This window comes from Mesoplodon bidens (genome assembly GCF_964165515.1).
Source record: "Mesoplodon bidens genome assembly, chromosome: 14".
NCBI classification, from domain to species: Eukaryota; Metazoa; Chordata; class Mammalia; order Artiodactyla; family Ziphiidae; genus Mesoplodon; species Mesoplodon bidens.
The window spans coordinates 52783693-52810963 of NC_138170.1; the positions used below are offsets into that span (position 1 = coordinate 52783693).

General features: G+C 38.6%; 1 protein-coding gene across 1 annotated transcript in view; it reads right to left on the reverse strand.

Annotated features, from left to right (window-relative positions):
* CAMKMT (calmodulin-lysine N-methyltransferase) overlaps window positions 1–27271 on the reverse strand; it is a 388922-nt gene that overhangs the window by 17782 nt on the left and 343869 nt on the right. Inside the window, exons 8-9 of the mRNA XM_081254257.1 lie at window positions 8591–8665; window positions 1477–1540 (exon numbers count right to left, since the gene is read on the reverse strand). Of these exons, the coding sequence (XP_081110383.1) occupies window positions 1477–1540; window positions 8591–8665 (139 nt within the window). The remainder of the gene's footprint in view (window positions 1–1476; window positions 1541–8590; window positions 8666–27271) is intronic.

Genomic DNA, 27271 nt, shown 5'->3' on the forward strand with positions numbered 1-27271 from the left:
GCTGCAAAATGGAGTATTTGTCACAAATAGGCTTTGAAGGGGTGTTGGTGATGAGTGAAGTACTGTTTGTGCACTGTGAGGTCCAGGAGTCCTTGAAATTGTGTTTACGTATCATAGTATTCCTAGAAGCCTTTACGTCCAAGAATCTGCGTCCCCTCTCTGAAAATCCTGATCTTGCAAATGCTCATGAGAACCACCCAAGGCTAATGGGGGGATGAAGAGGCCCCCAGTTCCTTCTGCCCTCAACTTGGGCTGCTCACTCAACCACGACAGCTGCCATTAATAGCTTGGTGCATGCCCCTTCCTTGCCTCCAGACCTACTACCCACCTCACAGAGGGAATTGAGAAGGCCAATTTAATTTAATTGATTACCACTTACAAAGCTGTGGTTACTCCTCTGAGAGGCCTATTTAAAGTTTCTGAGGTATACAGAGACAACAAAATAAAAAGCAACAGTGTAAGGCAAAGGATGATTATCAAATTGCTCTGGGAACCTTCAATGTGAAAAAGATATAAAAGAAAGATTGAAAGGTATTAGTCTATAAGTCTCACTGAGGTCAGAAGACTAGAGCAAACCTTCTTTTTTAAAAGAAGAGATAAAACTTTAGAAAATACTTCACACACATACACACTATAGTCCTTTCTCAGATAAATGTGAGTTCCTGTCTTAGCCTACTTCAACATTGTTAACCTATTTTAAATTCCTGTGGCACAGCAAGAGTCTTACATAGTTATAAGATTTTTTTTTTTAATGCGTGCGCTTTAAACTTGTTTTCTTACTTTAAATAGATGTATATTAACTCTCTGTTTAGGCTGCAGGACCTCCTAGCTTAGTATAACAGCCCAAAAAAATAAGAGTGGATAAAAACTCTGTAATTTACTCACAGGCATAAATGGATATATAAATGTAAAACTGTGCACAATATATTACGCCATGCTTGGCTTCATTGTGACCTAATGTTTGTAATATGTAAATAATGGCTTCCTTTTAAAGCAAAGAACAGATTAATATACAGATTCATCTGAAGCCCCTTTATTTAATATAAACAGAAATAAAAAGAAAAATGTCCTTTTGCAATAAATACCCAATGACAAAGGTAACCATTGAAGGGATTTAAAATGACAGAAGTCAACAGAAAACTTTCAATATCATACTTCTACTTTAATATGAAGATATTGTTATCAAAGGAAAAGACTCAAGAAATTCTTTGATAAAAATAATCTCACACTATCTTTGAAGTGGTTTCATTTATTTTACTACCCACTGTGTTCCTTATCAGAAGGCCAAGGGTAAGAAGTTCTCTAGTTATGATTAGGAAAGAATCTGATAGATCAGAAGACCCAATTGAAGTTGGACATAATAAGTATTAAAGTATTACATGACATTAATCCTGCCATTCCATTACTCTCTCCATCTTTGTGCACAGACTAATTATTCTGAAGCCAGTGTTCAGGAGAAAATAGAAACATACTTACCCTGGGCTGGAGTAATCTCTTTATTGCATCAACAAGGCTGGCTCTGTACTGGTCCAGAAACAGGCTGACATTGAGAAGAGAGCAGAATCCAGATTAAACTGGGTTTTCAAGTCTAATGATACTAATGGAGATCAAGACTAATTACACATGTTTACTCAACACTAAAAAAGAGAAATGTTTCCTTCCATTCAAGTATCTCACTGGAATAAAAAAAAGATACTGTGGCCAGTGTTATCCAACAAAAGTCAAGTCATCAACATGTGATGGGCCACGACTCAACACGACTGGCCATGTGTTAGTGTGAAAGGGACAATTTCTAAGCTGCTGTTTGGGGGAATCATCTGGTGGAGATGAATCTCTCCCAACACTTGTCTGTAGACCTGTGCCCTCTGCCCACCGAGGGTGCTGTGAGGCCACCCTCTGAAAACAAACCACCAGCCCTATTACACACCAACCACAAAACAGCTCTCAGGTGGTGATAGTTTTTAGTGACTAGCAACAGCACTGAGGTTAGAGCCGACAAGTGACCTAGGAGTAAACAAAGACCAGGTTTAGGCAGCGTGTCCCAGAGACCATGGCAACTCTGGATTTTCCCCCTTGATCTCCATGTTGATTTTTTTCCAGTTCATGTGATCTTTCATTTTTCTTTTCTAGTTTGAGAATTTCTCTTGTTGCTCTGTCACCTCTCTGGCTGGATCAGTCTGACCCTGTCTTCACCAGGCCTTATCTTGGAAGTTTAGGACAGAGTTTCCTTATCCAGGACTTGCAGGCTAGAACACTGGGTGGCCTTGTGCATCAGCTATCCCATGAGGGGCAAAGTCTCCACTCCCATTTCGAATGCTGTAGTTTGGTGTGGGTCTCTCTGATTTGGCCTCCTGCTCCCCAAACAGCATGGCTAATTACCACCTACTCTGGGGCCCTGCGTCGTCCTCCTCCGAGCTAAGGATGAATATCAGCTGTCAGTAGGAGCGCTGCTGGTGGAGCCACACTTCAGACAAGGGGAGAGCATAGTTCAGGGTTTCCTAGGCTCTGGCTCTGACCTTTCTGCTATGTGACCTTGGGCAAGTCACTTCATCTGAGGCTTCAGTTTTCCTGTCAATAAGGGCCCACCTCTGTGGCTGCGGTGGGCATCAAATGAATGATATATGTCAGTTGATGAATGTTTGTTGATAACCTGCTGTATACTAGGGGCTGTTTCAGGCCTTGGAGATAAGCTGTGAATAAGTCGAAGTTCCCATTCTCAAGGAGCTTCCAGTCTGTATTCATTTCTGCATCACTAGGTCTGGCCCAGCATACACACAGAGTGGGTGCTCAATGAAGAGTTACTTACTGCCTAACTGGCAGATCAACAGAGTCTTTGAAATGGAGGAGCTTACGTAGGGTGGGTTTCAATGCCTCTAAAACAGGATGTACGTACTCCTTCACTGGTCTTGCTAGGGAGGAATCAGCATTTAGGTAGGATGTTTCACCAGACCAGGTTGTCTCCTAAGCCTCTCACTTAAGAGGCGTGGGGAGAGCGGCTTATAAGATGTTTCCAAGAAGTCAGTGCTTGCGTTTCACCCTGACATGCTTAGTGGAAGTTTCTTCTATAAAGTTCTGCTTTGAGCAATGGAAAAAGAATCCTCTTAAGGTGAGCTAGAAATGATCTCTAGAATGGGAAACTATCCATCAGGATAATCAGGATAACCTGATTATTACCCATGGGAAAATTTCTTATTGTTCCAGAAAACTATGCACTTAAATCTTAGAGCACAAAATGTGTCTAATTCGAATGCTACAAAAATTTGCCTTTTAGTCATATTAATCAGTGGTTAATAACCAGTAAGGATCGATAAGAAAGGAATCGAATTGTATTTAAGTGTTTTGAAACTTTCTCTTCAGGACTATATACCTTATTGTTTAGTGAGGTAATACTATCTTAAATGTTAATAATTAAGCATTTTATTTTATTTTTTAAAAAGAAGACTACCACTGTGAGAAAATACCTCTGTCAGTTACTTGGGTCTACAGGAGACCTGGCTGGTTGGGATACATAGCACCAAGCACAAAAGACCATTCTCAGTTTATACCTGTGCATCCTAAGAGCTGGTAAGATGGTTAGAGATAAATAATCAACAACTTAAAAGCTGAGAATAAAACATAACCTTATGAGGGGAGGGGGAAATAAATTAGGAGTTTGGGATTAATATATACACACTGCTACATAAAAAAATAGATAAACAATAAGGACCTACTATATAGCATAGGGAACTATACTCAACATCTTATAATAACCTATAATGGAAAAGAATCTGAAAAAGAATAGATATATATGTATATATAAATAACTGAATCACTTTGCTGTACCCTCGAAACGAACACAACATTGTAAATTAACTATACTTCAATTTAAAAAGCATAACCTAATATAGTACTATTTCTACTTAATGTTGGCAATGGTGACACAAATGTTAACCTCGCAGCTCACTAGAAAATGCAGCTTAACACAAAGCACACGTTCAAAACACAGTTATTTGAAAGCTAGTGCTGTCCTCCATCACTGCAAGTCAAATTTCCCAAAAGTAATTTTTGTAGTTCTCTAATAGGTCTTTATTCCAAGCAAGCTCACCTTTCTACTTAGCTCTGGTGCAGAATTTATAACGCTTAGTAGGATACATCCTATCAGCAATTTCAACGTGCTTTAGTGGGAGTGATATATAATCTCCTGAAAATTCACCCCTTAAATAAGTCCTAATGGGCTCAGAGAACAGCAGTAGCTTAAGTGGATCTATTAAAAAAGGCTGAGTGGGTCAGTGATTGGGATGAAGATACCATTTCAACTCTCCCTTCAGTTACTGATCAGAATACATCGACAGTCGGTCTAGTTTGGCCATCACACACACACACACACACACACACACACACACACACACACACACACACACACACACACACACACACACACACACACATCCTCTATATAATTCACTTGTGGAATCAACGCTTGCTTTGTTCCACTGATCTGAATCACAGATTATACGACAAAGGAAAGGTGCCAGGCCATTTTCATCGCCTCCCTTAGAATCAGTCAGGATTTTCTGCAGAGCACAGAGCAGCTCCAGCTCCAGCTCCTCTCATAGGGAAATTAATTAGTGCAGAGAACAAGGAGACATTTCTGTCAGCATCCACAGAGAGGAAGACCTCTATGTAATTTTCACGGTGAAATATGCTCAGTTAAATTCACTGTTTTAGATTTAACTTTCGGCAGACTGAATGGCCTCTATCAGTCTTTAGCAACTGATTGCTGGGGGAGCCGTATTCTGATCTCGCTTGGTGCCACCCCTTAGGTACAAGATCTTTGACAATCTGTCTGTCTTCTCCGGGACTGAGTTTCCTCAGGTGTGAGGTAAGAGGGCTGACTACATTTGGGTTAAAGATCTTTTCAGGTGGAAAGGTCTGTGAGTTGTGATTTAGAACTGTCTATGATCACAGCATCTGGAAGAAAACAAAGAAATCCTAGAGCGTATTTTGAGAAAAAAATTTTTTTCTTCACAAAACCCCAACTTTTTTCATCATTTAAAGTAAACATGATAGAAAATAAAAACAATCCACTGTATACAGTTAGTATAAAAATGCTGGGAGAGCAAGTGAAGTGATGTACCTTCCCCATTTCTTCCCAAAGTCTCAGGCTGGAGGCATGCAGATGTGGTGCTCACCATCCTGCAGACCTAGCTCCATGTGTCTGGCTAGGGGTGGCATTTCAGACTTGCTTTCCAAGCATTTAGAGAATCCAAATGTGCAGAACCTTTTTTTTTTTTTTTTAATTTACAGAATCATTTTTATTTTTGCAGAGCTACAGTAAACTGGAAAGCCATCAAACAGTGAATGGAAGTGTTCACTGGATAAAGAGCATCTTACTACCAGACTCTCAGAATATTGTGATTGAACAGGAGTCTGGAAAGGCAGGTTTAAAATTAACAAGCACTCGCTATTCTAAACTCAGCAAGGACCGGGCTGGATTGCATTCCAGCAGAAAGGAACTCTTATATTAAATTCAACATTAAACAAGTCAACCGAAGAATTTAATAGGAGGGTTTTTTTCTTCTACACCTGTGGTTAAATATTCTAATATTTTGATATTTGTCAACAGCATCCATTTGCAGGTATGACTGTACCTTGAGTTTTCCATCTGTTTATTTCAAAGTTGACATTTTACAAGTTACTTAGGAACTGTTGAACCATGAAACTATATTTCATTGTCCAAAATGCTGAATGGTGAAATAACGACTAGCTTTCAGTGTGCCTCTTTATTCTATAATCTAGTTGAGCTACTAAATTTAGATGTGAACTAAGAGACTGTCTCTTCTGGGAAATGAGTTATTTCCCCCATTGCCTACAGGTTTATGAATGTTTGAATGTAAATATATGAATATCTGAATGATTTAACAACATAAACATATCGCTGCTCGTTGTAATCATGTGCTTTTACTTGAACCACAATGTGGGTTTGGAATAGGTTTGTGAATAGAGCTTGTTTTCATGTAAATGGGATCAAGCAGTACCACTGGTTAGCTATTCAGGGAAGCAGACAATGCCACCCTTGCTGGAAATGCTTCAGTAAGAATTTAATCCATGTACCTAATATTTGAACTCCAACTCTTGCTTCATATTCCTGTGGCCTAATCCAGATCTCATTGACTGACAAGGACTCAAGGATGGTGTGAGACTTAACGTGATCTATTTATGTGTGGCACCTATTTCTGGCACTGACTATTTCAGGTTTCATCTTGGAGGTAGTGTCTAAAGAGAGCTTTCTTTTCCTCCTCTGTGACATTCTTTAAAAAAAAAAATAGCAGCATGGTCTGCCTGCCTGCCCCTAGAAGCAGCATCCGTGCAATAACTCTGACAGAGAAACATCAGTCCAACAGGACATAAAGTACACATGGAATCCTGGGCTTCCCTGCTATATGCACAACATGTATATTATGAACATGGTTGTACTTTCTAAGTTTCTGAACAGCTTACCCATCCCTGTGAATATGAAGACAGACCATCACCAAAGCATTTCTTTTGGAAATAATATCAGCATCGCAGTGAGAGTAGCTTAATGTTTCACATTTACAAATGGGAAATTATAAACAGGCTGACATTCTGGCACTGACAACACCGGAGGAAAAGAAAACTTAACAATTCATGCATAGAAAAGCCATTTATAAAATGAAACTTGGTGTATTTAGTTCATTTGAATACAAAAATTCTCAATAGCGACTGGATGTGTATTTATGTATATGGTATGTGTGTGTGTACGTATAACATTGTATTATTATGTATTTGTAACGAAAGGCTTAACTGAATATGCATTATGTATATCAGTTGTACAGGATCCTGTTGTTGGCTAGGGAAAAAAGACTATTTTTCAAACATGTTGTGTGGCTATTTTTAACCTAACTGAGAACATTAATCAGAAAAGAGCTTAAATCTGACTTCCTCTGCTTCCCTGGTACAAATAGGATGACATGGTGTGAGTGTCATAACACAAGGTATGACAAAGCCAGGCTGTTTTGATATTTGTGCAAAGGACAAAATTAACTTTAAATCTCTTGGCCAGACCTGACTTCCCCACATAATCAGAGCCCATCCATGTGCGACCCTCGTCTAAACCTCCAAGAAGATTCTACCCTTCTTCCCTCTTTCCGCTGCTCTCTGATCTGACTTTCATGCTTAATCTGATCTAATCCTGCCAGCATTATCTTCATCTGTGCAATGAAACCTGGAGAATCCTTTCTCATATTTGGTGAGGGACAGCATTTACTAAATTACTTGCTCAAATCATATGGTGAGGTTCTAGCTCCTTAGTTTTGATTAGATGAGGGCTGTAATATTGAGACACAATATCAATGATTAGTCAAAAATCTGCTTCTCTCTTTTTTTGGAAAAAGGTTTTCTGAAATTGGGTGCAGAGAGACTAAAATGGCCATGAAAAACTAGAAAATCTCAACTAAGAATAGAAGAAAATATTTATGTTTCCTTGACAAGTATTTTTCAGAAGAAAACAGAAAGCAAGTCTAATTTCATTGACTTAGGTAGAAACTTAGCCACTGAAAATCTTATTAAAAAATAATTTAAAATAAAGACTTCCTGAAAACTTCATTGCATTCATTCAACTCTCGCATAAGGAAAGTGTTCTCTGGGTTATGGATCTTGTGTTTGGGTTTATCAATATAATAGAACTTCTTTAGAATCTGAACTGTGTTTTCAAATCCATAGCGTCATTTTAAAAATCATGGTAAAACTACAAATAAGATCTTACTCTTAACAGGAAAAATACTTGTGAATTGTCAGTGTTTCTCATATTATTATTCAACACACGAAGAAAATACATAAGATTAGTTGAAATCATTATTACAGTTTGATACATATTTATCCTGTAACTTAGGATCAGACTTTCATTAACAATAAGTAGACTGGGCTAAAAGAGAAGACAAAATATCTAATGTAAATTATTTTTAAAAGGCAGGCATCTGACAGAGATTTTACTATTATTATTTGCATAACAATAAAATGTAATTTTATAATTCTTGTTTTATATATAATTAAATATCATAATTGAAGGCATTGAAAATATTAGATAGCAAACATACATTTTAAGAAAAGCTATTTCCCTAAAGATATTTCACAGATATGTTTATACGCTGGAGTGTATATGTGTGCAAACACACATACATATACATATTCCCTTATATCAATAGTCAGATCTCTCCTAAGAAGTAAGCTAATTGAGCTGTTTGTGTTGATAAACTCCTTTTTCTCCAGACTATTCCTCTCCGAGCCATAATTATTTGCAATTTGCCTAAGTCGTCCATTTACTGATACGTCAAGCATGAAACAGAGGCAATTCCAGAAAATGGAAATGCTTCTCAAAATCAATCTTTGGGAAATAATGTGGTAGAAGTTACTGTGTGATAGAAGACTACCTTATAACTGTCACATGGAGATGAATGTTAATTTGTTGAGGTTAAGGCAGCTTTGTGCCTCATTTGTTGACTTTGCTTTGCCGTCAGCAAAGCAGCGCAGCCCAATTACTCCAGCAAAGCTATTTTTTCTAACAGGAGTTTTATGATTTTTATGTACTTACCAGTCAGCACACATAACAATGTCAAAATGTCCTTCCAGTTGAGAGACATCTGTCTCATTATCCCATCGTAAAACGCTTGAGAAGAAAAAGATTTTAAAAATTATACTTAGGTTTTTTTTTTAACTTTTGATTTTGAGCTATTAACGTTATTTTTTGTGGCACTTGAAATTATTTAAAAGGTATATACAAATTATTTCAAAAGGCATAATAAAAAAAACTAGGGACGTAACTGTCTGTTCCATATTTTATTTAGTCTTCAGATCTAGAAGAGGAAGAATTCTCTATTCAAATTCAATAGTTAAGCTTTTGCTAGTTCTTATAGGTTTGTGTAGACAAACTAGGGAAAAATATCTTATCTTGACCATAGTCATTAGAATGAGTCTAGACTCTTAACATCAATGAAGTAGATACTAAAATCAAAGTATTCCCCATCTACTGGAATACAACCTTATAAAAACAAATGATGTGAAACTTAGTGCCTGGCATGTCGGTTGCATTTCTTAGTAATGTGATGAGTACTTTGGCAAGATGGAAGAAAAGAATACCAACTTTCATTTGGTTGTTGTGAGTTTTCAGGCACATTTTAAAATTCATCTGTCCTGATACTTAGTCTCCAAAAGAGGATCAGGTTTTAAACCTCATATTAATAACAATAATTAATAACATGTATTTGAAAATTCTAGTTATGCTTATGATGCCAACCAGAGATTTTAAGTTACTTTCAATGAATAACTGTGATAATTAGCATTTTACCATATTAAAGTACTTTAATGACTCCTCTCCCCACCACATCAACTGGGATTTGCAGTATTACTTTTCAAAGTAAAATTCTGCTCCTATTATCTATTTTGATTATTATTTAAAACTCAACTGAGTGAGCATAGCCTACTCTGTCCAGCTTTATTTGCTTATCTTGGTGGGTTCTTTATTTCTTCTATATCTTCTCTGGGTGAAAAGTTGTATGTTTGAATATAAAAATAAGTCCCAAAGTTCTTTTCATATACATTAATATATATCCATGCTAGTGACTTTCTTAAGGTAGAAAAGATTAAACACCTCACCACAAAAATACCTATACAGACTGAACATCAGTTGTTTATTCACTCATTCGACTCACCCTTAGTGAGTACCTACTATGTGTCAGGCCCTGTGATGTGCCACAGGCCATGCTTCACAGAGGCAGCCTGGCCTACATAAAGCCATAATTCTGACGCCATGCCCTATGTGTTATGTAAGCATATAGACTCAGAACTCCAGGGAGGGCTTCTAGAATAAGTGGATGACTTCTCTGTTCACAGGTCCAGTGAAACATGGATGAGCTTTATAAATTAACTGTAGCGTTGTTGCACTTTCCCAGGCCCATTGGAGAGCCAAGAAATGGAGGAAACCAGGAAACCCCTAGGAGATTAATGATGCTTTGTCTTTGGATTGATTCCTCAAATACTCCATGCACCTGGGGAGAGTGGGAAACAACCACCACCAACTTTTCTGGAAACGCCAAGGCTTCCAGTGCAGCTGGGACTCAGGCTCAGTGGGAGAGCAGGCCTGTTCAGCCCTCATCAGAGACCTAAGAGTCTTAGAGAGTTTCCACATGAACAAGATGGTTTAAAATATAGATCTATGCTAGACCTTTTCAGATCATAAAAGTAACGTCTCCATTGCACAGATTTTGGGAAGAAAAGAAAAGTATTAAAACTATTCATCATTTTATCATTCATGAACCATTATTTAGAAGAGGTTTCTAATACATGTGTAATGACTAAAGCACAAGAACAGAAAGTGCAGGAAATCCTGTGGTGATATTGGATATTGGATTCCTGAGGTGCTTCAGCCTCTCGGTTCAACAAAGACCAACCAGAAAGATGGGTCTAGACAGCAATGGGTTGTGGGTTAGCACAGCAGATGTAACAAGTCATGATTTTAAAGCAAATGGAAATGCTCATCTTAGCCACATGGACCACAACACATTCCCAAAAGGCATTTTTCCCCAATTTTTATGAGGCTTACAGCTATGCTGTTCCTGTAACTGTAAGCAGGTGACAAAGACAGAGGGGTGTATGGACAAGTCTAGCTTTGGCATGACAGACATACCTAAGTTCAAATATTGGTTCCTTCCCTTACTAGCTATGTGAACTTGGGCAATTATTTCACCTCTCTGAGTCTGTTGTCTCATCTGTAAAATGGAGATAGCAACGGCCACCTTCGTGAACAATCTAAGGGCACCATTCACACTGTACTCTGAGTTCTGTTGTTCACATGGCAAACAATGAGAATAGTGCCCCCCAGAGAGGTGGAATCAGGTGGCTTCTATCTTGGAAGGCTAGAGATGACGGTGACTTCAATATTCAAGAAACTAGTCCTTTCACCTCCTCTCCTCTGATGGTCTTGCCCTCCACCCTCCTCAGACACTCACGTGACAGGCATGCACACTAGAGCAGTGCTTCAGCTGTGGGGCAGGACCAGATTTTTTGTTGTTGTTTATAGCCAATCTGTTGCAGACCATTACTTTTGTAAAATACAACAACAAATGAATAGACAAATGAGATTTAAAAAGCAAAGACATTCTGAATACAAGTCCACTTATCACAGGCTTGCATGTCACAGTAGTGTTTCTAAACATTTCCTTCAATTTCTGAACTTACCCCATTGCAGCTCAGTAATGTACAGTTCACAAACTGGTACCAGTCAATGGCCTCTTCATTAAGTAGCCCTGCTCTCAGTCCTTGCCTTTACCAATAACTGCAACCCTGACCCACTCTCTGACAGCCCCTCTATCTTTCACAGCTCACCCCTTATAGAAGGGACTCTCATTCCAAGCATTCTTCCATCCTACTGGCCTACAATCTGCTGATCCTCTCACCACGTCACTGTTCCTCTTCCCTAACATTTGTCTTCCCTCCTTGCCCATTGTAGGTCCCATAGCCAACCATCTGAACTATTCCCTCGCATACACCCTTCGCTCCCTCGTCCCTTTTCATGTCCTCATATTTGTTGAATCCAGCTCTCCGCCTGCTCCAAGACTGCCTGTGTGCACCTGAATGTGGCTGGAGAAAGCACACAAGCATCCTGACTGGCTTTGCTTAAAATGCATGACCATGAACCACAAGTGGATTCTTGATGGCCGGCAGTTATTCTTTCATTTCCCTTGTCCATTTACTCTTCTGGTCTCCTAGCTCATTATTTTCTACCACCTTCACTCTTTTCAAAATTCTAACACTTCCTCCCTCAGCCTTACTTTCAAGCCGATGACCTTGCTTCCTACTTCACTGTCAAAACTGCAGTAATCAGATGAGAACTTCCACAAACTCCCACCACCACACTAACACTCCTAACAGCATCTGTACCTACATACTCTGTTTCCTGCCTATTATCATGGACGAATTAGTCATACTCCTATCTAAAGTCAGTACCTCCTCTTATACACGGGAGCCATCCCCTTTTGTCTGTTCTACGGCACAGTTGTAGCAATTCTTCCTTCTCTAGCCTATATTATCAGTTCTTTCCTCTCTACTGGATTACTTCCATCAGTATTCAAACATTCAAGCAGCTATTTTTCCCTCTTAAAATATCCTCTCTTCGCTCTATCCTCCCTTTTGGTTATTGCTCCATTTCCTTATTCCTCCTCTGCAGCAAAACTCTATGAAAAAGTTGTTTAAAATCTGTTTTCAAATTCTCTCCTCCCAATCAGGCTTTTGTCACCACTGTTCCACCAAAAACGCTCTTGTCAAACTTTCCAAAAGTCTCCACATTGCTAAATTCAGCTCAGTTTTTAGTCTTCATCTTATCTGACCTACCAGCCTGCACTTCTCCCATGAGCTCCAGATTCATATATCCAACATCTTATTTTAATATTTCCACTTGGATGTCTAATAGACATCTCAAACTTAATATCTCTAATATTGAATTCCTCATCATCTTTCCCCAAATTCATATCAATAACTGTTTTTCTCATCTTGTTAATTCTATCTTTCCAGTTGCTCAGGCCAAAAACCTTGATTATATCCTTGACTCCTAATTTTTTTTACACGCCACATTGAATATGCCAGGAAATGCAGTTAGTTCTACTTTTGAAATATGTCAAAATCCATCTTTTCTCTATCTCCAGGGCTCCCATCCTGGTCTAAAATACCATCATCTCGCATCTGAATTACTGTATAGTCTCCTAATTGGTCTGCCTGCTATAACCCTACAATTTCTGCTCAAGGGAGCAGCCAGAGTGATCCTTCTAAAATGGACATCAGATCGTGAGCCTTCTCTATTTACTACCTTGTAATGGCTCCTCTCTTCACTCAGAGTAAAAGCCAAAGTCTTTACAATGACCTATAAGACCCTGTGCAATCCAGTTACCATTCTGACCTCATCTCCCATTCCTCTCCCCCTTGCTCTCGCAACAGTGATCTCCTTATGATTTCTTGAATACACCAGTCATACACTTCTCCTTAGGGCCTTTAAATTGGCTGCTTTCTCTGTGTGAATGCTCTTCTTCCAGATACCCCTATGGCTTGTTCCCTTACCTCCTTCAAGTTTGCTTGAGTGTCTTACCTTCTCAGAGCTGCCTGCCCTGACCATTCTACTTAAAACTACAATCATTCATTTCCACTCCAGTACCCCTGAACCCCCTTAACCTGCTCTTTATTTTTCTATAGCAATTATTACCATTTAAAACGCTATATAAATAAATTATCAATTTTTAAAATTCTCTTTCTCCAGTAGAAGCACAGTAGGGACAGAGATTTCTAAAATCTGTTTTGTACCATGATGTATTTCCACTGCCTAGAACAGTCCCTGTCACATAATAGCTGCTCAATAAATATGTCATTTGAATGAATTGTGTATGGATATACCTAGCAGAGAGCCTGGCACACAGAAGGCACTAAAGAAACAGGTCCCTACATTAAGTTGTTCTCTGAATAGAATGTGTAGATTAGGTAGATATGAAGGCCAAAGATGTTTAATAAGATGTTAAAAAAATAATAATAATAAAAGAAAGAAAAAGAAAAGATTTCTTTTTTTTAACGTCTTTATTAGAGTGTAATTGCTTTACAATGGTGTGTTAGTTTCTGCTGTATAACAAAGTGAATCAGCTATATGTATACATATATCCCCATATCCCCTCCCTCTTGTGTCTCCCTCCCACCCTCCCTTTCCCACCCCTCTAGGTGGTCACAAAGCACCGAGCTGATCTTCCTGTGCTATGCAGCTGCTTCCCACTAGCTATCTATTTTACATTTGGTAGTTTATATATGTCCATGCCACTCTCTCACTTCTCCTAGCTTACCCTACCCCCTCTCCGTGTCCTCAAGTCCGTTCACTATGTCTGCGTCTTTATTCCTGTCCTGCCCCTAGGTTCTTCATAACCTTTTTTTCTTTTTTAAGATTCCATATATATATGTGTTAGCATACAGTATTTGTTTTTCTCTTTCTGACTTACTTCACTCTGTATGACAGACTCTAGGTCCATCCACCTCACTACAAATAACTCAATTTCGTTTCTTTTTGTGGCTGAGTAATATTCCATTGTATATATGTGCCACATCTTCTTTATCCATTCATCTGTCGATGGACACTTAGGTTGCTTCCATGTCCTGGCTGTTGTAAATAAAGCTGCAATGAACACTGCAGTACATGCATCTTTTTGAATTATGGCTTTCTCAGGATATATGCTCAGTAGTGGGATTGCTGTGTTGTATGGTAGTTCTATATTTAGTTTTTTAAGGAACCTCCATACTCTTCTCCATAGTGGCTGTATCAATTTACATTCCCACCAACAGTGCAAGAGTGTTCCCTTTTCTCCACACCCTGTCCAGCATTTATTGTTTGTAGATTTTTTGATGATGGCTATTCTGACTGGTGTGAGGTGATACCTCATTGTAGTTTTGATTTGCATTTCTCTAATAATTAGTGATGTTGAGCATTCTTTCATGTGTTTGTTGGCAATCTGTACATCTTCTTTGGAGAACTGTCTCTTTAGGTCTTCCACCCATTTTTTGACTGGGTTGTTTGTCTTTTTGATATTGAACTGCATGAGTTGCTTGTATATTTTGGAGATTAATCCTTTGTCAGTTGCTTCGTTTGTAAATATTTTCTCCCATTCTGAGGGTTGTCTTTTCGTCTTGCTTATGGTTTCCTTTTCTGTGCAAAAGCTTTTAAGTTTCATTAGGTGCCATTTGTTTATTTTTGTTTTTATTTCCATTTCTCTAGGAGGTGGGTCAAAAAGGATCTTGCTGTGATTTATGTCATAGAGTGTTCTGCCTATGTTTCCCTCTAAGAGTTTTATAGTGTTTGGCATTACATTTAGGTCTTTAACCCATTTTGAGTTTATTTTTGTGTATGGTGTTAAGGAGTGTTCTAATTTCATTCTTCTACATGTAGCTGTCCAGTTTTCTGAGCACCACTTATTGAAGAGGCTGTCTTTTCTCCATTGTGTATTCTTGCCTCCTGTATCAAAGATAAGGTGGCCATATGTGCATGGGTTTATCTCTGGGCTTTCATTGATCTATATTTCTGTTTTTGTGCCAGTACCATGCTGTCTTGATTACTGTAGTTTTGTAGTATAGTCTGAAATCATGGAGCCTGATTCCTCCAGCTCCGGTTTTCTTTCTCAAGATTGCTTTGGCTATTCGGGGTCTTTTGTGTTTCTATATAAATTGTAAAATTTTTGGTTCTAGTTCTGTGAAAAATGCCATTGGTAGTTTGATAGGGATTGCACTGAATGTGTAGATTGCTTTGGGTAGTATAGTCATTTTCACAATGTTAATTCTTCCAGTCCAAGAACACAGTATATCTCTCCATCTGTTGGTATCATCTTTACGTTCTTTCATCAGTGTCTTATAGTTTTCTGCATACAGGTCTTTTCTCTCCTTAGGTAGGTTTATTCCTAGATATTTTATTCTTTTTGTTGCAGTGGTAAATGGAAGTGTTTCCTTAATTTCTCTTTCAGATTTTTCATCATTAGTGTATAGGAATGCAAGAAATTTCTGTGCATTAATTTTGTATCTTGCAACTTTACCAAATTAATTGATTAGCTCTAGTAGTTTTCTGGTAGCATCTTTAGGATTCTCTATGTATAGTATCATGTCATCTGCAAACAGTGACAGTTTTACTTCTTCTTTTCTGATTTGGATTCCTTTTATTTCTTTTTCTTCCCTGATTGCTGTGGCTAAAACTTCCGAAACTATGTTGAATAACAGTGGTGAAAGTGAGCAACCTCGTCTTGTTCCTGATCTTGGTGGAAATGGTTTCAGTTTTTCACCATTGAGAATGATATTGGCTGTGGGTTTCTCATATATGGCCTTTATTATGTTGAGGTAAGTTCCCTCTATGCCTACTTTCTGGAGGGTTTTTATCATAAATGGGTGTGGAATTTTGTCAAAAGCTTTTTCTGCATCTATTGAGATGATCATATGGTTTTTCTCCTTCAGTTTGTTAATATGGTTTATCACATTGATTGATTTGTGTATATTGAAGAATCCTTGCATTCCTGGGATAAACCCCACTTGATCATGGTGTATGATCCTTTTAATGTGCTGTTGGAATCTGTTTGCTAGTATTTTGTTGAAGATTTTTGCATCTATGTTCATCTATGTGATATTGGCCTGTAGTGTTCTTTCTTTGTGACATCTTTGTCTGGTTTTGGTATCAGGGTGATGGTGGCCAAGTAGAATGGGTTTGGGCGTGTTCCTCCCTCTGCTATATTTTGGAAGAGGTTGAGAAGGATAGGTGTTAGCTCTTCTCTAAATGTTTGATAGAATTTGCCTGTGAAGCCATCTGGTCCTGGGCTTTTGTTTGTTGGAAGATTATTAATCACAGTTTCAATTTCAGTGCTTGTGATTGGTCTGTTTATATTTTCTATTTCTTCCTGGTTCAGTTTCGGAAGGTTGTGCTTTTCTAAGAATTTGTCCATTTCTTCCAGGTTGTCCATTTTATTGGCATAGAGTTGCTTGTAGTAATCTCTCATGATCCTTTGTATTTCTGCAGTGTCAGTTGTTACTTCTCCATTTCATTTGTAATTCTATTGATTTGAGTCTTCTCCCTTTTTTTCTTGATGAGTCTGGCTAATGGTTTATCAATTTTGTTTATCTTCTCAAAGAACCAGTTTTAGTTTTATTGATCTTTGCTATTTTTTCCTTCACTTCTTTTTCATTTATTTCTGATCTGATCTTTATGCTTTCTTTCCTTCTGCTAAGTTTGGGGTTTTTTGTTCTTCTGTCTCTAACTGCTTTAAGTGTAAGGTTAGGTTGTTTATTTGAGATTGTTCTTGTTTCCTGAGGTAGGATCATATTGCTATAAACTTCCCTCTTAGAACTGCTTTTGCTGCATCCCATAGATTTTGGGTCATCATGTTTTTTTTTTTTTTTTTTTTTTTTTTTTGCGTTACATGGGCCTCTCACTGTTGTGGCCTCTCCCGTTGCGGAGCACAGGCTCCGGACGCACAGGCTCAACAGCCATGGCTCACGGGCCCAGCTGCTCCACGGCATGTGGGATCTTCCCAGACCGGGGCACGAACCCGTGTCCCCTGCATCGGCAGGCGGACTCTCAACCACTGCGCCACCAGGGAAGCCCCGGTCATCATGTTTTCACTGTCATTTGTTTCAGGTATTTTTTTCATATCCTCTTTGATTTCTTCATTGATCTCTTGGTTATTTAATAGTGTATTGTTTAGCCTCCATGTGTTTGTATTTTTTACAGCTTTTTTCCTGTAATTGATATCTAGTCTCACAGCATTGTAGTCAGAAAAGATACTTGATACGATTTCAATTTTCTTAAATTTACCAAGGCTTGATTTGTGACCCAAGATATGATCTATCCTGGAGAATGTTCCATGAGCACTTGAGAAAAATGTGTATTCTGTTGTTTTTGGATGGAATGTCCTATAAATATCAATTAACTCCACCTTGTTTAATGTATCATTTAAAGCTTGTATTCCCTTATTTATTTTCATTTTGGATGATCTATCCATTGGTGAAAGTGGGTTGTTAAAGTCCTCTACTATTATTGTGTTACTGTAGATTTCCCCTTTTATGACTGTTAGCATTTCCCTTATGTATTGCAGTGCTCCTCTTTTTGGTGCATAAATACTTACAATTGTTATATTTTCTTCTTGGATTGATCCCTTGATCATTATGTAGTGTCCTTCTTTGCCTCTTGTAATAGTCTTTATTTTAAATGCTATTTTGTCTGATATGAGAATTGCTACTCCAGCTTTCTTTTGATTTCCAGTTGCATGAGATATCTTTTTCCATCCCCTTACTTTCAGTCTGTATGTGTCCCTAGGTCTGAAGTGGGTCTCTTGTAGACAGTATATATATGGGTCTTGTTTTTGTATCCATTCAGCCAGTCTATGTCTTTTGGTTGGAGCATTTAATCCATTTACATTTAAGGTAATTATTGTAATTAAGGTAATTACTATGACCGTTTTCTTAAATGTTTTGGGTTTATTATTGTAGGTCTTTTACTTCTCTTGTGTTTCCTGCCTAGAGAAGTCCCTTTAGCATTTGTTGTAAAGCTGGTTTGGGGTGCTGGATTCTCTTAGCTTTTGCTTGACTGTAAAGGTTTTAATTTCTCCACTGAATCTGAATAGGATCCTTGCTGGGTAGAGTAATCTTGGTTGTAGGTTTTTCCCTTTCATCACTTTACTTATTTACTTATTTATTTTTTATTAATTTATTTTACTTATTTATTTTTGGCTGTGTTGCGTCTTCGTTGCTGTGCGTGGGCTTTCTCTAGTTGCGGAGATCGGGGGCTACTCTTCTTTGCGGTGTGTGGGCTTCTCATTGCAGTGGTTCCTCTTGTTGTGGAGCATGGGTTCTAGTTGTGTGGGCTTCTGTAGTTGTGGCATGTGGGCTCAGTAGTTGTGGCTCGTGGGCTATAGAGCGCAGTAGTTGCGGTGCATGGGCTTAGTTGCTCTGAGCATGTGGGATCTTCCCAGACCACGGCTTTAACCTGTGTCCCCTGCTTTGGGAGGCGGATTCTTAACCACTGTGCCACCAGGGAAGCCCCTCTTTCATTACTTTAAATATGTCCTGACACTCCCTTCTGGCTTGCAGAGTTTCTGCTGAAAGATCAGCTGTTAACCTTATGGGGATTCCCTTGTATGTTATTTGCTGCCTTTCCCTTGCTGGTTTTAATATTTTTTCTTTGTATTTAATTTTTGAAGATCCATCTTTTTTTTTTTTTTTTTTTTTTTTTTTGCGGTACGCGGGCCTCTCACTGTCGCGGCCTCTCCCGTTGCGGAGCACAGGCTCCGGACGCCCAGGCCCAGTGGCCATGGCTCACGGGCCCAGCCGCTCCGCGGCATGTGGGATCCTCCCCGACCAGGGCACGAACCCGCGTCCCCCACATCGGCAGGCGGACTCTCAACCACTGCGCCACCAGGGAAGCCCTTGTATTTAATTTTTGATAGTTTGATTAATATGTGTCTTCGTGTGTTTCTCCTTGGATTCATCCTGAATGGGACTCTCTGCACTTCCTGGAATTGATTGACTATTTCCTTTCCCACATTAGGGAAGTTTTCAACTATAATCTCTTCAAATATTTTCTCAGTCCCTTTCTTTTTCTCTTCTTCTTCTGGGACCCCTATAGTTTGAATGTTGGTGTGTTTAATGTCGTCCCAGAGGTCTCTGAGACTGTCCTCAATTCTTTTCATTCTTTTTTCTTTATTCTGCTCTGTGGTAGTTACTTCCACTATTTTATCTTCCAGTTCACTTATTCTTTCTTGTGATTCAGTATGTCTGGAGTGAGACAAACTGAGATGCCTGTGAATCTGCATTTCTAACAAATTTCTGAGTGATGCTGATGCTACTGGTCTGGAGGCCCTACTTTGAGAAGCACTGCTCTAGGTCCTTGCTCTAACAAATACTGGCCCCCATCATACTTATTTCTTCTTCCTCAGCTGTATTGGCATGCCTGCCAACATGCCCAGCTCCTCCTGCAACTCTGCTTCCCTCTAGTCCATATCCTATTTCTCTCTTTCCCTTTGCCATCAACATCTTGCAGGAATAGCCTACTCTCGTTGTTTCACCTGTCCTGGCAATATGACCTTTCTCACCACAGTCACTAGAACTGCTCTGCAATTTGTTTGACCTCCAGCAATGTGCAGCAGCTGACACTGCTGATCACCCAATCCTGGACCTGCTTCCACTAAGAAGCAGTATTATACCACGCCACCCTGAACCAGCCTTCCTCTCTCCAGTCCTTTCTCAGTATCCCTTCCAGGCCCCTATTACCCTGCTCCTGAAACATAGTCATTTCCCAAAATGCTGTCCTTGGCCATCTTCTCTTCTGACTCTCTAGTTTCCATAGTTCTACTCTTATCTCTTGATTTTGATCTCCAAATCTTCTAGCACAACACTTTCCTGAGACTTGAACCTTTATTCTTCACTGCTTGCTAGTTATTGTCACAAAGCAAATACAGGTTTATGTTCTACACCACTTCAAATGCAGCATGCCCCAAACTGATGTCTCTTACTACTCTCCTGTATTCTTTATTTCCCACACATGGTCACTTCTCCAGAATGGGTCCCCTCTTTGCTCACCATTTTCCATTCTCATTCAGGCCTGGACTAACTCTTTCCCTTTCTCTGGAATCACTGAGAAGCCTTTAAAACAAACAAACAAAACCCTTTTTATGGTAAAATAAGACACTGAAGGAGAAAACCAGGTGAAATAAATATATGCCTTAACTAAGTATTATTTGGCAAATACCCTTGTTACCACCAGTCAGATCAAGAAATAGAACCTCACCTGACACCTTAGAAGTCCCTTTACACGATCTGTCCCATTCACCTCTCCCTCTGCCCCAATGCAATGACTTCCTAAATGGTCTGTGGCCTCTAGCCTCTCCCCATTCATCACACTAGATAACTAAATTTGCCTAGACACATCTTTCCTATTTCTATGCCTTTGATTGTGTCCTCCCTGCTTTTCATACCTAGAATGCCCTCTTCAGCTGCTTTTCTTCCCTTGCCTTTCATTTGCTAAACCAAAGCCCAACAGCCACCTCCTTCATAAAGCTTTCTCAGATCCACCCACCTTGAATTGGCTGCTTGTCTCTTTCTACACATCATGAATCACCCAATGAGAGCAGACTCTTCTTACATCTTGCTGGCAGGGCAAGTGTCTATCTCTCATCTGCCTGCATATCTTGAGCTTCCTAAGGCAGAAACCTCAACTTACTCATCTTTGTAACCCCTAAAGGGCCCATCACAGTGCCTTACATGTATCAGATGCTAAATTACATTTTATTACATTGAAATGAATAACACAAGTTGGACTAGTCATAATCATAGAATCAGAGATATTTGAAATGGAAAATATAATTAGTAAAAAAATTAATCAGCGTCTTTCATTCCAAGATCTCAAAACTGTTTACCAGTCTTCCTTAACCAGTGTAAAATACACTGGTCACCAACATAAGCGGTCCAAATGTTAGGCAAATCTGTCTTCCTTTTGGACTCTAAAATAAGTTTATTTCGGCTAAGTTACAAACAAAAACATAAAGCCAGAGGATGGGATCAGCTTTAAAGTCAGTTCAGAATCACAGAAATGACCCCCTGGAGCAGAAGTTCTCAAACTTTAGTATTAGAATAATTTGTAGAGCTTGTAGCTGAAACAAGAAAAGCAATTTGATCATCTCCATACATGATGAAAAGACATCTGCTAAAGCTCCATATTTATTTATGGTAAACTCTTTTAAAAACAGGAATAAAAAAAAAGTCCTTAACAAGATAGAAAATATCATTTCTATTTCAACTCAAAAGCTAATGCATACTTAATGGTGAAACACCAGAGGATTCCCAACAAAGCCAGACTCAAAGATACCTATTTAATATCATTCTGGGATTTTTTTTATCCAATAAAATTATACAAGAGAAGAAAAAAGATACAAGAATCAGAAAGAAGACAAAATTCCCATCATTTGCAGATGATGTGATTATTTGGAAAACTCAAGAGAATAAGTTGACAAGGTATTAGAAATAATAACTCATTGAGGTGACTAAACATTTGCTATACAAAACCCTATAGCTTTCTTTATATACATACATACAAATAATAACCAGTTATAAAATATAATGAAAGATCTCATTTATAAAAGAAACAAAAAAGGTAGTTTCTAAAATAAACTTAACAAGAGAAATGAAGAAACATTTTAAATGCTAGTGAAACACCTAAAAAAGCTTAAAAAGAAAACTTCCTGTTCTTGAATAGAAGACTCAGAGGCATAAGCTGTCAAGTCTTAGTAAATTAATTCATATATTTTTTTTCAGTCACAATGAAAATGTCACCATAATACAAATACCAACATGATTTTAGAATATTCTAGGAAGAAAGAATAATGGTAAGAGACTAGTCTTAACAGATAGGATAATATATTACAAACTTTAGTAATTTACACAGTTTGCTAAGGCCACATGAATAGACAAAGTCTACTTCTGAAAATCTGCTCTGTAGATACACTTACTTGCAAGTGTACAGTTTATGTACAGATACATTTCACTGCAACACTGTTTATAATAGCCAAATACTGAAAATAAATCATTTCCATTATTAAAGTAAAAAATAAATTATTTTTTAGCAATGGATTCTCATATGGCCATTCTCCAAAAAAAGTTTTAAAGATTTTCCCCTTGTCCATTTTAAAGTGAGGAACTCCTTTGAAAATTAAGACATTTTTATTTGATATGTACGTTCTGTGATATAAATTTCTATGAAGGAGGGATTTTTCTGTTAAAACTGGAAGGCATTTTCACAGAGGACGCAGTAATCTGACATGCACACCTGGCTATCAATATAGGACTTGGCCAATTTTTGGTAGTGAGATTTTGACCTTGATAAAAAGTCAGGATTGGCATGTCCAAAGAGTGAACACAAATTGTTCTATAAGAAAATGCCTTAATTTTTAATTTGCTGCAGTTTAACAGGGCCCCTAAAAATACCATGCCCCCCAAATTTTAAAATCTGGCTCATATAAACACAAAAAGGAGAACTCTAGCACAATATCTAAAACTGGGTAGCATTCACCCTGTGGGAGCTGGTTTCTTCAGTGAAGAAACACTAAACACTAAATAGTAGGGATATGAGCCCTTCTATAAATGTGTCAAGCAAATAAAAAATGTTAGTAATAGAAAGTACACTTAGGTATTTCGTTTTCCCATATCCAAGATAGCAACAGAAGGAAACAGGACTGTGGCATCTCTAGAATTCTCAGTTCTTGAGATTCTGTTACCATGACTCTAGCAAAACTCACTAACAGTTATATTTTATCAGAAAATTTCTAGAGAGCCCTCAGCTTTCTTATCTCAGTTACCTTCTTCTAACCTTCCTCTTCAACCTGACAAAAGACAGATAAATGCCTGCTCACAATGTCAGTGTCTACAGACACTGTATATGCATGCCTGAGAAGAAGCCTGTCCTGAAATGAAAGTCAGCTATCTGATACATAAACTGATGTCTGAATCTCTAGAGCTTGACTTTCTTCTATTAAAAACTGTTTGGTCCCATAAGCTTTGTGGATTCATATCTTATCCTATCTTTCATTTATCATGTCTTTCAAAATGTGCTCCAAATACAAATCTTAAAACATTTACTATAACAGGGACAAAGTGTACTAATTGCTTCAGGGAATATAAAAACATACTAAGTAGAGTCCTTGCCTTTAAAAAAATTATGTCTCCCTTGCTTGAATGTGAACTCTAAGAAGGCATGCACTTTCTCAGTCTTGTTCATCAGTACATCTCTAGCAACCCAAAACAGTATTTGGCAGACAGAAGGTGACTGAAATATTTACCAAGAAATGAATGAACCAATGAACATGAAAATAGGCAACACACTTTGAATAATGAGAGAATATGCCATGTTTTCTGGGGGACTATTCTAGGGCCAACAGAAGTTAAAAGAAGGAAAAGATTAGGGCAAGCTGCCTCCTGAGAAGGCAGGAGGAAATGGTAATTAAGCCGCCCTAGAAGAAAGGATTTAGATGGATAAGGAAGAGGGAAACAAGACTGGCAAAGACCAGAGATGGGGAGGACCAAATGTGTTGCAGAAGAGTGAAGAGGCTTGGGTGACCCAAGGAGAGGGTGTATGTGGGGGAGCAGTAGAAGCTACACTGAATGAAGAGAGTGAGGAAAGTGAGGGCAGACTGCAGAAGGCCTGAATAAGTCAGGAATTTTATCCCCCTGGGTTGGGATTTACATTCTTAAATCTTTTTTTTTTTTTTTTTTTTTTTTTGCGGTACGCAGGCCTCTCACTGTTGTGGCCTCTCCCGTTGTGGAGCACAGGCTCCGGACATGCAGGCTCAGCGGCCATGGCTCACGGGCCCAGTCGCTCTGCGGCATGTGGGATCTTCCCGGACCGGGGCACGAACCCGTGTCCCCTGCATCGGCAGTTGGATTCTCAACCACTGAGCCACCAGGGAAGCCCTTAAATCATTTTTCACATCCCCAATTTAATGTCTAAAGGAAAATGAGCCTCCAAGAAGACATAAGTCTTAAAAAGCAGTAGGGCAGTAGAGACAATAGCCAATCCTGGGGGCCCATATAAAGGTAAAATTTGGGTTATAAAACAGTCTTAAAAGTTATTATGAGTTCCACAGTTTATTAAAATTAATGGTTTATCAAAGAATAACAAAAAAAGTCACAGGTCTAAATTCACCAGAATTTTCACACAAAGATACTCTTTTCTTAAGTAGAAACTTACTTTTAATATCACAGCAGGGTATATTTAATCGATTTTTAAAAATATTGTAACTGTTAACTACTATTAACCAGAGAATGACGCCATTCACTAATTCTGGAATACCTAGAAATATGCAGACATCAAAAGCTCTGAATGGTTCTTTATTAGACAGTCACAGTTTTGAAGACAGCTTCAGATAAACCTAACAATTGAGAAGCTGTGAATATCCTTGTTCTTTCACCAAACTCTAGCTATATTTAGTAGCATGATTTTCTTTGTTCAAGGGTTATTTGCTATAACTTTGTATTTATGTTCTCGAAGGCAGAATACCTTGGGTATATTAGTTAAGTTGATAGGTGACTGCATGGATGGACCAACGAATGAACCATCAAATGACTGTATTTAGATCTGTGAGAGGTAACGGCTATATCCTTCATATATGTGCATCCTAGATCTTTCTTAGCTAGGGCTAAAGCTTCCAGGCTTTTGCAAACACATATTTCATATTTAGCAACAATCACACTCAGATTAAAATGGAACAGAGGGAATAAGCGAGTTTGGAAGGGAAGAGCATTATTCCAGGCAAGGCTGCTGGTGGTTATGAGAGCAGGAATGGATTTACTGTCAAGCTAATGAAGCCTAATCATTGGGGCCCCCTCCCTCTCACAGGCCCCTTCCCGGGCCCACAAGCAGCCCCAGTGGTGGGTTCACATGGTTGTAAACTTCTGTAAAATCTGTCAAAGTAAAAGGTATAATCGAACTCATTCTCCTAAAGAGGGCCCTCAAAATAAGTTTCAGGCCACTCACCAACTGGGTCTGCCCTGAAGGAAGAGGCCGGTAACAGAGGGAATGCTGCTTCCTGAGAACACTGGCAGAGCAGGGGGAACAGGAGCTTGGGGTGCCAGTCAGATTTCTGGGGGCCTTCTCTCTCTCTTTTTTTTTAAAAAAAACACCATTTCCGAGGTTCACAGTTCTCATACCATGATTTTCCTTTCTGCTTTTACATCTTTGCAAATGAAGTCACAGAAGACATTCAGCTGTTACAAACTTCATGTCAAGCTTTGAAGTGCTTTTTAATAGCAGAAATATTTGGCTCACGTGTGGGCTTTGTAGCTATGGTAAATACCTCTTAGTTATCTGTGGCTACTGTTATTCCACACCTCCAATTTGGAGGAGAAATTCTGCATATGCATTGAGGCACTAAAAAAGAATATTGAACTATATCTCAGCTCTTTTGTGAACGGTTTCCTTTTATTTCTTCTCACATGGAGCTAATGCTTTCATCATATTGTACTGGTTATGGGTGGGAAAGCAGTGGATAGAAGGGGAATGCTGATTATTACATCATTGGTTGGCAGTTTCCTCTTAGCTTCTTGAAGGTTAAGTGGTCAAGTAGCTCCTTAATATGAGATCAAGGCATTTCAAGGACTGACTCATCCACCTGTTTCCTGGCAACGTGCTTTCGTAGACTTTGGATGAAATGCTTACAGTGGTTAAAAAAGAAACTGACCACAATTAATATGAAATAAAGACGGAAAAAAAAAAAACCCTAATCTTGGAAGTTTCTGTACGACTACTGACATACAGACTATATGTCCAGGTACATCTCAGAACAATATATTAGAAATAGCATTTTTGAGAACAATAAATAGAAACAAAGGCATTTTCGATCTATCCTGTGTTGAGCAATGACATTTTGCTTCTTTATGTAACTTCATTATTTTATGAAGGAATGATAGAAAATACTATTGCACTCCATAAGTTAAACACCTGACATTTTTATTCCTCAAAATGCAACATTTTAGAGTTCTAGATATGTTTATTAATTAGTGATTATTAACACCCAGTAAACAACATTATGTCTTGTAAAAACACAATCTCTCTTCACAGCATGATGCTGAAATCTATTATTCCCTGATTCCATATGCTGAAATACACTCAACTGGTCACAAATGACCTTAAGCATTAAATAAATGTAAATGAGGACAACATAGAAAATGTGTTTTTGATTGATAACTAAAAGACCAGGTTGAAAATCACATCCAAAAATGAAGTCTTCCACAGAAGGGTATGGCAGTCTGCACTGTGGAATAAAAGCTGTCCTAAGAATGAAGAATACCCAGGTAGGAGATTGCTCTTTCTCTGGACCTACTGGAGGTTTTCTGCGAAACAGAACTGGTTTATTCATTTATTTGAGAAACAGAGCATACTGCCCCCTGTGCCATCAGCCTACTCTGAACATTCTAATGCAGGATTCAAAAATTCGTACATGGACACATTACATTCACCAGTTAATATAAGAAAAAAAAAGTTATCGCTACTCCATATCCTCATCCCAGTATGTTTCCCACTTTAGTTTTTAAGCATTGTTGCTATTCATCCACCTTTGTTCCCCTGCAGGCTGAGCAGTTTGGGGTGGGAAAGCATCCTCAAACATAGAGAAAACTCAAAATGTCAAAGGATGACAGATTAACAGTAATTAAAGAATTAACCAAAACTTAGATTGTTCTTCCAATAATGTCTGTGGTTAAACACATAAAGGAAAAATACACAGATACAGATATTTCTTGTGAAAACTACTAAATGATGACTTATTCCTCTAGGTCCATACCAACGGGGCAAAATTAAAATGTAGCATCACAGGAAACACCATTGTTTTGGTTGAGGGTACGCAATTCTCCTGCTTTGGATAAGAAGGAACAGAATCTAAAAGGGAATGAATACCTAGACTATTTTAAAACCATGAAACAGAACAGGGTTTCCTCAATCTTGGTTCCATTGACATTTTGAGCCAGAGAGTTCTTTGCTGGGGGGAGGGGTGTGGGGATGTCTTGCGCAGGTCTAGCGGCATCCCTGGCCTCTATCCACTAGATGCCAGTAGCAACCACCTTGCCCCAGTTATAACAATAGAAAAGTCCCCTGGGGCAAAATTGCCCCCCTCCACCAGGTTGAGAACCAGTGAAATAGAGCCATTCACAAGAAGGTCCCAGGCTGGGCTTCTCCCAACCT